We start from the raw sequence: 15,891 nt of genomic DNA, 5'->3' as shown, positions 1-15,891 counted from the left end.
GAAAGATAATATATTTGGTAAAGAAACCTCGTGGAAAGGACAAGAAGGAACTCCAGCTTCAACTCATGATCCAAAACACCAGTACTGATTTGACTTTTAAAACATTATTACCAAAAAAATAAAAAGAAAAAAAACCCAAATGAACTTGGCCTCTGCCGACTAGGAAACCAATGATAGAGTCCACCTTCGCCAGCTGCCGTTTCTCAAAACAACACCTTAATCAACTCATGACTCAATACAGCCGGCTCCATTTCTTCTATATTTTACACTAATCTCGTACCTTTTTTTTTTGTGTGTTGTGGAATTGCCTCAGAGGGAATCAAATGGAGAATAGGAATGAAAATATTTTTCAAAATCACACATTTTCTCACCATAGAGCGCTGCCCAAATGTTGATTAGAATCCAAAATCCAAGTGCCCAATTGATCCAAAGTCTTCAAATATTGTCTCACCCAATTCAAAAGAAGCCCCCTCAGAAAAAAAACCAACTAAAATCTTTGGGCCTTTTAGCATTATTTCACCCAAATTTAGTATATTTTTCCGTGGTTTGGTATTGCGTTGGAGATGAGAAAGAAGTCCGAAAATATAAGGCAGTCCACATGGGATGCAGATGATGGGGTTAGAACCAAGTGCTTTACCATAATCATAGGAGGCACCTAAATTTAGCTTCAAAATCACCCTTCTCCCCTTCTTGTCTTCTCCTAATCTCAAGGTCAAACACCCAACTCATATCTCTCTCCAACCCAATTCGCATCTCTCTCTCTCACCAAAACTACGTCTCTCTTTCTCTCTCTAAGCCCCATCTTTTTCTCACTCCAACCCAACACGGTTTTGACTCTAACTTCATTTTTTTTTCTTTTTTGAAGAAAAAAGAAATTGGGGGAGTAAACAAAATCAACCAATGAAAAACACTTCACAAAAGCACAGAAAACAAATCAAAACATAGCTCAATATTATTTTCTTTCTCTGCCCTCAGAGTCTCTCGATCCATGGGAGAGGAAGAACCGAGGAAACCCAAAATTGAATGAGAGTTGGGTATTGGGATTGAAATTGAGGAAACCCAATTCGTAGGTTGCAAATCCAATGCGGGAATCGAGAATAAACGGAGAAACAGCTTGGACAAAGGGGCGGAAGAGATCAGGAAAAGAGGGAGTTGGGTATTGTGGGTGCAGATCTGATGGTGGGTTTTTTGCGTGTGTTGGTGGGCTTTGGAAGTTGGGGTTCTAGGGTTTTGATTGCCCTGAAGCCGCATAGACGACGATGCAGCTTCACTTCTCTCCTAGCATGAGAAGCATCACGATCTCGAGCAGCAATGGGTTTATTGACTTGATGAAGATCAAGGTCGCAGCTCGCCATATCTCTTATCGCACTCTTTTCCACACAATCCTCATCTTGGCATTCCTCTTACCCTTTGTCTTCATTCTCACTGCTGTTGTTACCCTTGAAGGTGTCAACAAGTGCTCATCATTCGGTACTGCCATCTCAATTTTATCACCCTCCTTCATTCCGCCCAATTTGTTGATTTCTTTGGTTATTATTGTCTATGATAGATCAAGATTTGATTAATTAGTAGCTGTTTCATATTCATTTCTAGAGCTCATCTAACATGTTTATTGGGTTGTGATCCGAATGAACGGAATGCATTTTTTAATTTGATTAAAAATGAATTGCAAATTGGGTTCTTGCATCTCTTTTTTTTATTTTGATTTTATTAAAATTGGATTGGGATTCTCGTGTCCCCTTTTTGATTCCCTCGACACAGTTTTTTTCTGTTGGCACTTTTTGTTATAATGGTTTTCTGGGAGGGCCTATTCATTTAGAAGTTCTTGATGTTGGGATTTGCATGAGATCTGAAGTAGGTAAAATCTTTCTGGGTTTGATTTGGGTTGATTTATTGTATTTGAATCTGAATCTAGGTTTATCTTATTCCGTTTAGGATGGGGAACAGACCATTTGGGCACCAGCCTATTGGTTGCATTGTACTACTACATTTGGAAACTTCGGTTTGCTCATTTTGAGCATTAATGTCATTCTAATATTTGAATTGAAAGCAATTGGCATTTAGATTTATTCTTATTCCATTGTTGTCTTGTTCTTGTTGCTTTTTTGCCTTCTTAAGTTTTTTGTCTACTAAATTTGTTTGAAAGATGGGGTCTTGATTTGTGCTGAAATGTATCCTTTGGATATTAGTTATTGATGAGAAAGCAAAGGAACAAAGAATAAACTTACATAGAACCTAAGATGGCATTCCAACGACGAGAAACCATAAGAACAAATGAATAAGTTTAGATTGACCCTAAGATGGTGTCCCAATGATGGAAAACCAAGGGAACTTAGATAGAACCGATTTGTGCTGAAATGTATCCTTTGGATATTGGTTATTGATTTTTTTTTTTTTTTGGTTTTTTCATTCAATCAATTCAATCACTGTTGTTTGTTTGATATGCTGATTTTGTTTGATTGCATTATGTTTCTTTTCATTGTCTGGTATGGGCAGGGATTCGTCTTGCTGCTTGATTTGATCAAGTCTAAAACAAGTATTCTTGATTCCAACTATGTTGAGCCAATCATATCCATTTGATGTTCGCTGTTACTTTGACTGTACTATCTATAATCTTACATTGCTCTCTCAAAATCTTTAATGTCCATTGGCTGGAATTGCTGCATTCACTTCTTCGTTTTGGCTTGCCAGGTTTTGCTTCTATTTGGTGCATTTAATCTGGCCCTTTAAGGATATCTTATCTGTTCCTTCACACCCACACTTCTTGTGTGTATGCTTGTGGGTTGTTGCTGGTTATCTTGTATGATATTTTATTGTTTTGTTCAATGAAGTAAATTCTGTTGGCAGGCTATTTCTTTTAATAGGTTAAGCAACCTTGTGTTTACCTTTTGTAGCCTGGTTTTAGAACCTATATTACTTTTATAGGTTTCTCTTATTGATTTATTTTATTAGTGTTATTAGCATTTTCATGCTAGTTTTGTGGTTTTCATTCTCACTTCCTAATTGTGTCAGATTGTCTAGGCAGGCGGTTGGGACCAAGGCTTCTTGGTCGAGCAGATGATTCAGGGGTAAATTTTGTCTTTTTCTTATCCTGTAGATGTTATTTTTAGATTGATAATGCCCGTTTGATTAGTTTTTTTTTTCTTTGGTGGAAATATTATTTGTGTTGTTATTTAAGCCAATTCCTCATGGTGATGGTGCTGCAGCAGAGGCTAGTTAGAGATTTTTACAAGATCCTCAATCAAGTGAACACTGAGGAACTCCCAGATGGTCTAAAGCTTCCAGATACATTCAGTCAACTTGTTTCTGAAATGAAGAACAAACAGTATGATGCAAAGACATTTGCTTTCATGTTACGGGCAATGGTACGTTTCATATTACCACAGCACATATTATATTTTGTTTATCTTTTTGGATGAGGTTTGTCCTGAAAGTTAGTGTCTTTGTTTAATGGCTTATACTTTATGGTATAATTTAAAATTCTGCTAACAGTGTTGCCTATCAGAAAAAAAAGTTCTGCTAGCAGTGTTGTCATCATTTGAGATATAGTGAGAGTGTTGAATGAGGCACTAAATTTAATTTATTGTCTTGGATAAAAACTGGAAGTTACCTTTCTCAGAATATGTTAAGCCCTATTCATAATTTGTCTTAGCACATTTAAGAATTCTATTGGGAGAATTTATATTATTTGTTTTCTTAAAAGAAAAAAGGAATTTGTGTTATTTGGATTACAAGTTATCATTAATGATATCCACATTTGTTTCCTTTACAAAGTCAAATTAGATTTCATAGAAGCATAAAGGCCAAAGTAAAGAAGCTTAGGATGTTCACTTCCTCTCACTGCCCCCTATTAATGAGCAGCAGTTTGATTTTTACCACCAAGGTTTTAACAAGCATAGGTTCTGTAGTTTTCTATTCAAAGAATGCTATCCTAGCCCTACACTATGGGTGGATTGGCAATCAAACTTTCTGTAGGTGAACATGATCAATTGAGGATGGGTTAGTGTGATTCATCTGCTTATTTCAGTTAAACTTGATCAAGTGAGGCAGGGTCTGCCTATCATATCCACTTATTTCAATTAGATACGCTCTTTTCCTCTCACCCTCTCTTTCCAAACAAACCTAAGAGTACTAAGAGGAGCCACTTTCCTCTTTTTCATGATAAAAGAGTGCATATAAAAATGCTCATCTCACATTGCTGTGGATTGTGTGGTGAGAGAGATGCTAAGACCTTTGAGGATAAGTGGAGGACTTCAGAGATGTCATGGGATCTACTTCACTTCTATACCTCCTTTTGGGCCTCTTGTACCAACGCTTTTAATAGCATTCCTCTCAATGTCATTCAGCTCAAATGATATTTGGTGTGTAGATTAAAAGGGATTGGTCAAAAAGGAGAGGAGCTTAGTTTGGATTTGAGTAGATGACATCCATGTACAGTTTTATGTGGTCTATTCCATTTTGTATTGTTCTCTTGGTATAGTGGAGGAGTTCAGTTATACTTTGATAAATTTTTGGATTTGTGGGAATGATTTCTCATCCTTTCATAAGATTTTTATTCATAATTAATACATCTTTTATTTCTGATAAAAAAAAAAGAGTGCATATAGAAAGGTACAAACAGTGGACAGCCCTATTTGAAAAAGAAAAAATAAATAAAAAAGGAAAATAAGAACGAAGATGAAGGAGAATAAATCACAGGCATCACTCCATTTATTATTATCATGTGGCTTCCACTGCTCCCCCTCTTGAATCCACCAACCACAAAAGATTTTCTTAATGGTCTGATTCCCTACAAAGAAAATGAGTATGTGTGTATTGCTTCATAATGCAAGTTTGAATCCATTCCTGGTTGCATGTAACTGGTATGCATTATGCTTTTGAAGGATTCAGTGCCTAGGCAAAGTGTTATATATATATATATAAACAGTTGCAAAGATAATAAAGCTGTAATTCCTTTTTATCTTCGAACTTGTTTGTTCTGAAATGTTTCTTAAAACATAAGATTCATTTTAAAAGATAAGATTCATGAAACATCATGGACTATTACTCCTCCAGTGTATCTTGCTGTTTTGGACAAAGTGGCACATCTTCAGTTTCACACTGTTTTAGCATTTCATGAGCTATGCCAAAATTCCTTTATTTTGACAATACTTTCTTGGAACTTGGATGACCAGTTTTGTGTGGTCCCGCAGCACTTACAGTTCCCTGGTTATATAGGTTCCACTTTATATTGGAGAGTTATAGACAATACTTCTTAGCTATTCCTTGTAAATTGGGTACCAATTGCTAATTCTATCTAGGATCAAAGCTTTTAGTTTAAAGACTCTCAAGAAGGAATTCTATAAGATCTATACTAAGGCTGTACTTCAAATGGCATGCTTTCTCTTGCATTTGCACTGGACCATTAATTGGGTTCTTAGTTTGTAGTCTGTTGTGCTTTTGCTTCAGTGATACGTGATTCCTCTTTTTATCCTCCTTATTGTGCATGGTCATTACCAAGGACTACCAATAAGGAATTCCATAAGATCTATACAAAGTCAAAACTTCAAGTGACATTTTAATTCGTTTCTAAGTTTGTAGTTGATTTTAGTAATTGGATTGAAATGTGGATGGCTGTTTATTTCAGTAATCTGGATGAGCTTGGGGTTATAGCGTTAGTGATGGCCTGGTGGGTGCTTAACTGTTTCTAGTCTCTAGGTCAGAGCAGGGGCAATTGGCCAAATTTTCAGAAGCTGAAGTCAAGGGCTCCACTCTGGTCATTTTGAGGAGTGGTTTAGCTAAAGCTATAAAGTGGGGAAATATCTCTTCTATTGGCTGGTGGAGATACCATTATGTAATTGGAGTGATTCTTGGTTAATCTTCCTCCATGAGCTTGGATATTTAGCTAGAAAGGGTGCCTTGATCTTTGGGTGTTTTTCAAGTATGTCGTTTTGTGGTTTGTTCTCATCATTTTTTTTTAACAAAGTGATTGGTTCTCATCTTCCTCATGTAGCACTTTTCTTTTTGTTTTTACTGTTTGTGTGTTGTGCCATTTCTTTCTTTCTCATATAAACCACCTTGTTTTATCCTTTTGTCCACATTTTTCAAATTTCTAATAAATGAATCTTCTGCTCTTAAGAAATATGCATAGATATATTCCATATGAAACCTAGTAGTATCAGTACACTTCTCACCATTAGTGACTGGCATGTCAATCAACATGACACTTGTTTGGATGGCCACTAAAGCCACCTTTATTTACTCGAAATTGTGCATAAGAACAACTCTATTTTGCGCTTCTAGTTATGGTGCTTGTTATGTAGTTATTACTTGCTTTATTATTCTATACTCTGAAACTTTTATTAACTCACTGAAAACAGATAATAGAACATTATCAAAAAAGAAAAAGAAAATATACATGTTCTATATAGTAAGTACTTTATAAAGTACTTCTATATCCCAAAGGTCTAACCATTTTTTACCTATCAAAAAAAAAAAAAAAAATAGTAAGTACTTTATCTCACACATATGGGCATGCCCCCAGATGTCTTGTTTTTGACTTGAATAAGTTATTATGTCTAATGCTTTGTGTTCATATTAAAAACATGACACGTGTATCTGTCTGCATAGATTTTAGCATGCAATCAGATTGTTGTGTCCTTGGGTGCTACAATGATGCAATCATATTAGTGATAGTGCTGGATATTCAGTCACATTTTGATGATTTTCTTTTTATCCCTCCAGGAAGGAGGAAAGTTATATACCAGAGATTTTTTTTAACCATTTCCTAAAAGATCTTAGAGCCTAACCCAACTCTGGTTTTAATTAATATGTTTGTTTCTCTCTCTCTCTCTCTGGCTCAGATGGAGAAGCTTGAAAGGGATATCAGGGAATCAAAGTTTGCAGAATTGATGAATAAACACTTTGCAGCAAGTGCCATTCCAAAAGGCATTCACTGTCTGTCTCTTCGTCTGACTGATGAATATTCCTCTAATGCTCATGCGCGAAAACAGTTGCCTTCTCCAGAATTACTTCCTCTACTCTCTGACAACTCTTACCATCACATGATTGTGTCAACCGACAATATCCTGGCTGCTTCAGTTGTTGTCAATTCTGCTGTTCAGTCATCTCTACAACCTGAGAAAATAGTATTCCATGTCATCACTGACAAGAAAACATATGCGGGTATGCACTCATGGTTTGCACTAAATCCAGTCTCACCTGCTATTGTTGAAGTGAAAGGCGTTCACCAGTTTGACTGGTTAACAAGGGAGAATGTTCCCGTGCTTGACGCTGTAGAGAGCCATAATGGAATCCGGAGTTACTACCATGGGAATCATGTTGCAGGGGCCAATCTCAGTGAGACTACTCCACGAAGATTTGCTTCGAAATTGCAGGCTAGAAGTCCTAAGTACATTTCCTTGCTCAACCATCTCCGCATATATATACCAGAGGTAATCTGATGTGGTTTGATATATTTCTCCACTTATTGTGTAGATCTGAAAACTATAAAAGCTTTTGGTTAATATATACAAAATATTTGGTATTAGAGGTGGTACTTATTTGACGGGATAGTTTATCCAAAGAGAAGTAGAAATGGAGGCTAAAGACCTACAGCAATGAGAATTGACACCTATCCCACATCACCATTGGAAGCTGCATTGTTAACAATAAACAATAGTGGGAGAATCGAGAATTATAGAAGGGGAGAAAAAAACTTTTTCTCCTTGTTCTGAGCAGTGGTGACTGTGATATAAGACTTGTTTGCTCTTGTAATTGTCTCAGTGGGTTTTGGGATCTTTATTAAGTGATTATATGTGGATGTCTTGGGGTCTTCTCTTATGTACTGTGTATTATTTATGTCTGTTAATGGAGTACTTTTTATTATTTATATACCTCTTAAGATTGATGATAATCATTACATTTCTGTTTTTGTTTTTGTTTGCGCTATTTTTATGTTGATTGTGTGCATGTAACAGCTCTTTCCAAACCTCAACAAGGTGGTCTTCTTAGATGATGATGTTGTAATTCAGCGTGATCTCTCTCCACTCTGGGAAATTGACCTTGAGGGAAAGGTTAATGGAGCTGTAGAAACCTGTAGAGGCGAAGATGAGTGGGTAATGTCCAAGAGATTCAGAAACTACTTCAACTTTTCGCATCCTCTCATAGCAAAGAATTTGAATCCTGATGAATGTGCATGGGCTTATGGGATGAACATCTTTGATCTAAGTGCATGGAGGAAGACCAATATAAGAGAAACTTACCATTCCTGGCTGAAGGAGGTAAGAACTAAGCACTACATTTGTTTTACACACTTATGTGATAGTTTTCCTTAGTTTCTTCATTGCTTCAAACTGCAGTGAGCTTCAAGTTCAATAGGTATTCCTTATCTGCATAGTGGCCATAAAATATCTCTTTGTCCAAATTGAATCTCATTATTGTCATTCTTGTGTCTTCTTATTTTATAGTGTGAGAGTGCCATTTGGTGGTGGGTCCCAGCCTTGTCATGTGTTTTATTGTCTTTCAGTCACTGGTTTTGGATGAAACATGAAGCTCTATCCAGGGGTTTTGTTTTTTATGTTGCTCTACCCATGTTTATAATCAAAATATTGACTTCAATTAAAGCCTCTTGGCGCTATTGTATATGTTACTGTGTAGTTAGTTTGGTGCGCCTATATTTGAGGCGTTAGTATTTTCCTGATTGCCTATCAGAAAAAAATATTGGTAATGTGGCATACCAGTAGGCAACTCTCTTTATAAAGTTCTTTCTTTATCGAAGTAAAGAGTAGTTCCTCTTGTTGAAGTCATTCCTCTCCAATTTAAATAAAAATAAATAAAATATCAAAATTGTAATTTGTTGTTTAATATCTTAGTCTTAAACTAAGAAAATAAAAACCATCATGAATGATAGAAATTGAGTCCATTTCTAGATTTTAAATGCTGGCTAATTGATACTTTGCTTTGTTTTTTAACATTTTGAACAATTATAGTTTTGCCTTCTGCCCTTCCTGTATAGGATTTCCTGCACTGTGGCACAATGTCAATGAAACTTGGAATTTCTGAGTAATTTAGAACTTTTGTCCATTTGATTGAGCTTTTAATTGATTATATATTTTGTTTAAATGATAAAATTTCTGGGATGTGCTTAGTCACCATTTCTTACTTGGATTGTGGGGCCTTTCTGTTGTAGAATCTGAAGTCAAACCTGACTATGTGGAAGCTTGGAACCCTACCTCCTGCTTTGATAGCATTTAAAGGTCATATTCACCCAATCGACCCATCCTGGCACATGCTTGGCTTGGGCTACCAGAATAAGACCAACATTGACAGTGTGAAAAAGGCTGCTGTTATCCACTACAATGGCCAGTCAAAACCATGGCTGCAGATTGGCTTTGAGCATCTACGGCCATTTTGGACCAAGTATGTTAACTACTCCAATGACTTTGTAAGGAACTGCCACATCTTGGAGTCATAATCATTCAGCTGGAGGAACTAAAACAAGAGAGATGGGAAGGATAAGATATAATGATATGGGGTTCGCCTAAGTATTTTTTCTTTTTGATCTCAAAATTTTCTGGAGATCTATTGGAGGAGACAAACAGAAAATTAGCCAAAGAGGGTAATACTTTCCAGATCCAGATTTGCTGCTGTCTCCTCGCACTTTTGCTGAAAGAGGACCTGGATCACTAGAACGGGCATGAGATTTATTCTTTCAATCTGTAACATAGCAATCCGTCCTTTATTTTTTGGTTGGAAAAAGGATACTTTATTTTGGTCTTCTTGAGGGAGGTCTTGCCTGATTTCCTAGAGCATAGAATGGAATAAGGAAATGCGATGCCATCATTCATGCAGTTCGCTCGTGATAGAAGGAAAGCTATGACAGGTCTTTTGTGAGGCCACCCTATTAGCCCCAGAAATGTTTTTTCCCTTGATTATTTTTGTTGTTTATCATTTCTTATTAGTACCTCCCCATTTTTTCCCCTGATTTCATTTCATCATGGTGATTCTTAGGAGTAGGTCATGAAGATTGCTCTGTTACAGATCCCATTGAATTGGGGAACCATCGTTTAGGTTATATATCGGTATTTGTTCTGTATGATTCACGAGAGACATTTGAAATGTGCAGAAAATTCTTTCTTTCTTTTTCTCTTTTGCTATTCAGACTCCGAATTACTATTTGGAATATAATGCAAATGATTATCTAATTTTCATACTCTGCTTTTGAAGTTAGATTTGAAGTGTTTGTAGAGAAGCGTACACACCCTCATTTCTTACCTTAACCGTTCTCCATTTGCTGGTACAATGTTGTCATGACTCGTGAGGTTATGCAGTCCATGCTTGAGTGTCTAACAGGAATGGAATCATTTTATGATATGAGACTGTGTGCCATGCTTCAATGCCCCACAGAAAATGAAATGAAATCATTTTGTGAGGCCCTCGTGCCTGCAACCACCCATGTTGAGGGGCATAATTGATCGTGGGTTTGTTGCATATGTAGATGCAGATCAGTTTTCGCATACACCCAGCTCTTAATCATGACGCATGAGCTTGTTGCGGATCCATTTTACGGTTTTTGTTTTCATAGCAATTGCTCCGAGCCCACTGTGTTCTAGTGCCATGGAATGCAAAATGGAGTCATTCAGACTCTGGGTTTTAATTAATATGTATATGTATATATATATTATCTAAAACAGAAGATTCTGGGTGATAGAATTTGCTAAGTCGATGATGCCAAGAAACCCAGCTAAGCCCACCCCAGGAAAGTGATTTGGTTGATTATTCTGATCTTTCTAGGTGGAGCGGTTCCCAATGTTTAAAAGACTCTGATTTGACCCTTATTGGCATTTTGCTTTGGATGAGTGGATTATATTTTCTTCACTCAATAATTTAATCCTATTTGCTTGCATATTTCATAAGCATTTTGGATTTGATTCTTCCTTCCAAAGCTTAATGGAACAAAGCCGCCTACAACCCCCAATAACAGAAGAAAAACAAAAACAAAACCAAAAGAAGAAGAATCTTAAAGGTTGTTTGGACTTCTCTCTCAACTACCCGACCGATTCAACGTAACTACATTGTACGTACATTGCAATTAGCCTATTTGCCCATTTACCCTTCACCCAAATGAATTGTAACACATATTGAGATGTTGGCAATTGGCATGCATTCATTCACCAGGTCTTTTGTGTGTGAAACCGTGAATGTGATGGAGACCCACATCTGATTCGTCAACTAGAAAGGCGGCCTCCCTACGATCAAACCGTCCGATCTTGACTTTTGTATGTTTACGCTGTCAAAACATGTGTTTGACCCTCCAATTCCAACTACAACTAGCCCTTGTCTTGCTTGGCGCACAGAAAAAAAGGTCTAATTGGGATTCCCATAAAATGCATGCCCCCAGGTGGAAGAACTCTTCGATTGTCAAACACCATGTCCATTGCCCATTGCCAATAATTTTTTATTGGAAGAAGCTACTCCCATGAAAACCTTTTTAACTCGTTGGGCATTTTATGATGAAATATAATTGCACCCAAGTGGGTTTCTTCCCAAAAATACAATATTTTAAAGAGGAAGCAGATGGGTTGATAGCTGGCAAGTGAATGGACCCACAAGTGGTAAACCAAAGGGGCATAATGGTTGGGTACAGAGAGAGAGGGCATGTCCGAGTGAAAGACACAAGTTGTGATTGGCGTATGTGAAGTGTAACGTAGTGGGGAGGAGTGTCATTCTTTGGAAGTTGGCATTAAAGGAGAAAAATCTGTCGATTTCCATAGGCTTAGGAGAAATGGAAGGAGAGTGCCCAAGACAATGGATGCATTGACCACAGATTTGGATGACTTTGAATACTCCGAAACAGCCTCGTCTCCTGGGATGATTCCCATTGATCTCTCTTCTTCCACTTCTATTGTTTCATTAAGTGAACGCCTGCACTTCTTCTTCTTATTCTTCTGCCTTGATTTCTGAACTAAATTGTTGACACACCAAAAAAAGAGAGGAGGAAAAAAAAAAAAAAAAAAAAACTAAAGAAAACTGAAAACAGAGCTCGCCCAGATCGATTTCAGAGCCCAAGTAAGACCAAGCAACCTGCCCATCAAGGGTCTTACTTTCTTATTTTCCTTTGAGGGTTTTCCTTGTGTGGGATTTTATTTTTGATTGATTTGGAGTGATCCAGTTGAAGATCTACGTTTTCCTTTTTTTTTTTTTCTCTGCCCATTTGGAGATTGATATATTTTTTTCTCTTTGGTTTTGTTTTTGCTTTTGCTGAGGATGGTTGTGTGAGATTTGACCTTGTGTGAAATATTGGAGTTGATTTCATTCCATCTTTGGCTGTCAATTTTCCTCGCTACAAATCTCAATTCGTGTATCTGTGATCTTTATGGAGTTTCCTCTTTTGTATAATTACCTATTCTGATTGGTACTTTCCTATTTTATTCCAACCAACTCATAGACTCTTTATTTTTTTGTTGTAATTTGATTTTGCAGAATACCTGATTGATTATTGGATGAATTTTCGGTTTCTGAGAGAACCCAATTGGAGTATTTTAGTGGGCTCTCGACTGCTTATAGGGGGTTTCCATTAAGTTACTGGATTTTCCTGTCCTGTTGACTGATTCTTTTTGGAAGAACTCCAGTGAAGATCTTGGGTGTTGGGATTCAAAAAGTTTTCTGGATCCTTGAAGATGTCTGGAGTGCAAGATCAACTAGAGATCAAGTTCCGTTTGACCGATGGATCTGATATTGGCCCTAAAAGCTTTTCTGCCGCTACCAGTGTTGCAACCTTGAAGGAAAATGTTCTTGCTCAATGGCCTAAAGGTTAGACCGTGTATTTTGGTCAAACTTCAAATCTGTGAACACCTACAAGCTTTGTGTTATGAATTTCATTCTTAATTTGAGGACTTTAAATTGAATTTGAATATTCCATCTGTGAAACTTTCTTTTTCATTCCATTTGCACTCACAAATCTGTTTTTTCTAGAATAGAGTCATTAGAAGCAATGGAGTAATCACTGTGTACTAATAACAAAAGATGAAATGGCATGTAACAATCTCGTTCATTTGGTTGCATCAGAGAATAGTCAGCAAGAACTCTATGGAAAGTTGAAATAGGCCTGTGCATAACGTGGGTTAAGTTAATATATTTAACTATTTATTTTGGCTCCCTACCTTTATTTGTTGCGATGGAAGAACCTATTTTTATTACAAACTAAGGTGCATTGGTTTTAATTTTTATTTCTTGTTGTTTGAGTAAGATGGTGAATTAGCTCTCGTTTCTCAATATTTTGATTGCATGTTGTGAGTCTCCTTTAGGGAATCTGATTAACATTTTGTACTGGATCCCCAAGCAGAAGATCAACTCCAGTAACTGAAGTAAAACAGAATTATTTATGCCTTAGATTTTAATTCTCTTTGTCCTCTCTCCACATGTCCTGAACTTGCACTTTCTTGCGGTCTCGTTCTTTGTTTTGTAAATCAAATTTGGAAACCTATTGTTTTGGGGTGGAAAATCTTGGGACTCCAAGTCTTTTGGCTGTTAAGGTAAAGGCAGGCTTTATATCAGAAGCTGCGGAAATAGTGAAGATCACCCTATGGTCAATGCAGAATTCCTACTTATAGGCCTTACTTGAAGTGGCAGAATATCAAGAAGTGATTTTCAGTGAGAAAAACTTTCCATTGAAGTCTTCTTTTAATTTGAGGCTGGTGGTCTGATATAGAAGACAATGAGAACCAGCAGATGCATACCTTTTGTGTTCACAAAGGAGCTATTAAGATGCAAGCGGTGTTTTCAAACCCAGAGTAGATTGCACGATACTGCTTGCAAACCTAGAATACATTGCACAGTTGAGAAACTGGAGCCGCAGTTTGTAATTTCATTAGTGACCTTTGGGAATGCAGATATTATATCATCTTTCATGGAAGTTGTGAAGAACAGTACATGATTTCTTATGTATATCGGCATTCATATTGTTATTCTGGTGGTTGTGATGATGCCTACTTGGATGCCTTGCTTGAAGTGTCAGAGTATTAAATAGAAGTGATTTTCAGTGAGAAATATTTCATTGCAAGGCTTTATTTAATTGAAGGGTGGTATATAAGATATAAAGCAGCAAAGATAAAACTTCCATGGTAAAGACAGGAGCTTCTTAGAGTCAAAATCATTTCAAAACCAGAGTGAATTTCACAATTAAAAAGGTAAAAAACTGAACTGTGGTTTTAGTTTCATTTGCGGATATCAGCTGTCTTGGAAGTGGTGACAGACCCGCATAAGATTGCTCATGTGCAATGGGGGTCCCATATGTTTATTTTGATGGTTGACTTGAGACAATGCAGAATGTTATAGAGAAGTGAATTTTCTGAGTTTTTCATGAAGTGCTTTTCTTTTTTCTTTTTTTTCTTTTAAAAAAAAATTGGGAAGTGTTTCCAAACCTATTGTGGATTGCATGATGTACAAAATGCTATCCAAATATTTATTCACTACACCAGCCATTGTAATATCTGTAACTTTATTTTATTTTTATTTTTTTATAGAGAAATCATATCTTTACAACTTTTAAAGGGTACCTTCATGCGTATGTATTTTCTGTGTTATAGCATTAAGAGTTGCATTAAAGCATTAGGTTGCACCAGCCAGTACATTCATAGAACCTTTTGCTTCTGATTTTTGTGGCCTTCATTTTGTGTTTTATATTGCTTCTCATGTATTGCTTCCTTGTCAGTTCTCTATATCCTCAGTTATAAGTTTTTTAGCTATTTAATGTTATTTGAGATTATTAAACAAATTATCTGTTTGGCCAGAGAAGGAGAATGGTCCAAAGACTGTGAAAGATGTCAAGTTAATAAGTGCAGGCAAAATTTTAGAGAATAACAGAACAATTGGAGAGTGCAGGAGCCCATTATGTGATATTCCTGGTGGAGTTACAACCATGCATGTTGTTGTTCAGCCACCTTCTTCAGATAAAGGTATGTGCCCTTCTTAAGATATTCAAGGAACCATTATGGATTCTTCAACATAAAAAACCTTTTATTCCATCAGTTCTTTGCATACCTTTGGTGTCCACCTCAAAATGAAATGATTCTGTGTTTAGTTTGCTCTTCGGCAGCATCCAAGACACATCTCTTTGCTCTTAATGCACTTACTTAAAGTGGTCATATCTATGGTTTATGTAATTTCTTCCTTTTTCATTTTTACTTTTATGTGATTCATTTTTTGTAGTTATCACTGTAAGGTGTGGCTCGCTGGTTACAAAATTCATCCTTATTCATGAATGTGTAATTGATGCTATGGAAAAGAAAAATAAATGGATTTCTTTTGTAGTTATCACTATTTCTTGTTTAATTTTGTATTATTTTCTCGTGGAACAGAAAAAAAAGTGGCAAGCCAACCAAAGCAGAACAAATGTGTTTGTGTTATACTATGATTTGCAATTTCCAAGGGTGGGATTACATCCAATGCAGGTGCGTTTAGTTACTTGAATACCCCTTTCAGTGTTAACATCAATTCTGGCTCCTAAAACTAATTTTTCTATTCTGTCTCTGTATAGGTAGTTTTGGAGCTGGTTTAGATAGTGGAGTTGGTGAATCCCTGATGAGGAGAGGCAGTTGGCTGATGCACGTTTATCACTCATTGTGTTTTGATCCAGGTCTACGCCTTCTTCGTTTAGATGTTGCTTTTCACTTCACTTCTACTTGGTATACCTTTTTTTCTTTTTCTTTCTCTTTTTTTGTTTTGGTTAAGTTGATTGGAAGATGTGATTATGTATTTATTATCCCAGTCGTTTATGTTGAGCGATTTGTCTCCGGTTGAGCATTTCTATTAAGAACACTGGTGTTGAAGATTATCTTGATAGTTGTACAAACTGACTTCCTACTTCAATTGGATTATGGTCACATTTGCAGAGAGGAAATGGCAAAAGAT

The 15,891-nt window shown here is 36.6% G+C and overlaps 2 protein-coding genes across 4 annotated transcripts; both read left to right on the top strand.

Annotated features, from left to right (window-relative positions):
* Window positions 1-258: 258 nt before the first annotated feature.
* Window positions 259-10,192, top strand: LOC100242366 (probable galacturonosyltransferase 14). Of its 2 annotated transcripts, none has more exons than XM_010662822.3 (6): window positions 259-1,470; window positions 3,013-3,068; window positions 3,210-3,365; window positions 6,843-7,433; window positions 7,959-8,261; window positions 9,170-10,192. In XM_010662822.3, the coding sequence occupies exons 1-6, from the start codon at window positions 1,260-1,262 to the stop codon at window positions 9,452-9,454; spliced, it is 1,602 nt and encodes a 533-aa protein (XP_010661124.1). In that variant the 5' UTR covers window positions 259-1,259; the 3' UTR covers window positions 9,455-10,192. The 2 variants fall into 2 exon arrangements, with proteins under 2 accessions (XP_010661124.1, XP_002284273.1); XM_002284237.4 differs by having other exon boundaries at window positions 666-1,470; window positions 3,207-3,365.
* Window positions 10,193-11,411: 1,219 nt separating this feature from the next.
* On the top strand, window positions 11,412-15,880 carry LOC100247503 (membrane-anchored ubiquitin-fold protein 1). 2 transcript variants are annotated; one of them, XM_010662821.3, is made up of 5 exons: window positions 11,412-12,048; window positions 12,463-12,792; window positions 14,772-14,936; window positions 15,339-15,431; window positions 15,518-15,880. In XM_010662821.3, exons 2-4 carry the CDS (start codon window positions 12,660-12,662, stop codon window positions 15,392-15,394), a joined length of 354 nt encoding a protein of 117 aa, XP_010661123.1. In that variant the 5' UTR covers window positions 11,412-12,048; window positions 12,463-12,659; the 3' UTR covers window positions 15,395-15,431; window positions 15,518-15,880. The 2 variants fall into 2 exon arrangements, with proteins under 2 accessions (XP_010661123.1, XP_019080614.1); XM_019225069.2 differs by lacking the exon at window positions 11,412-12,048 and adding an exon at window positions 12,064-12,340.
* The last annotated feature ends 11 nt before the right edge of the window (window positions 15,881-15,891 follow it).

The sequence above is a fragment of the Vitis vinifera genome, chromosome 14, assembly GCF_030704535.1.
Source record: "Vitis vinifera cultivar Pinot Noir 40024 chromosome 14, ASM3070453v1".
Classification (NCBI taxonomy): Eukaryota; Viridiplantae; Streptophyta; class Magnoliopsida; order Vitales; family Vitaceae; genus Vitis; species Vitis vinifera.
This window is presented reverse-complemented; position numbering and strand designations above follow the sequence as displayed.

Excerpts from the sequence above, each read along its gene's own strand:
- LOC100242366 (XM_002284237.4), top strand. The coding sequence starts at position 1,260 with ATGCAGCTTCACTTCTCTCCTAGCATGAGAAGCATCACGATCTCGAGC. Across the intron at positions 3,366-6,842 it reads CTTTCATGTTACGGGCAATG|ATGGAGAAGCTTGAAAGGGA; the intron begins GTACGTTTCATA and ends TCTCTGGCTCAG. Across the intron at positions 8,262-9,169 it reads ACCATTCCTGGCTGAAGGAG|AATCTGAAGTCAAACCTGAC; the intron begins GTAAGAACTAAG and ends TTTCTGTTGTAG.
- LOC100247503 (XM_010662821.3), top strand. The coding sequence starts at position 12,660 with ATGTCTGGAGTGCAAGATCAACTAGAGATCAAGTTCCGTTTGACCGAT. Across the intron at positions 12,793-14,771 it reads TCTTGCTCAATGGCCTAAAG|AGAAGGAGAATGGTCCAAAG; the intron begins GTTAGACCGTGT and ends CTGTTTGGCCAG. Across the intron at positions 14,937-15,338 it reads GCCACCTTCTTCAGATAAAG|AAAAAAAAGTGGCAAGCCAA; the intron begins GTATGTGCCCTT and ends CTCGTGGAACAG.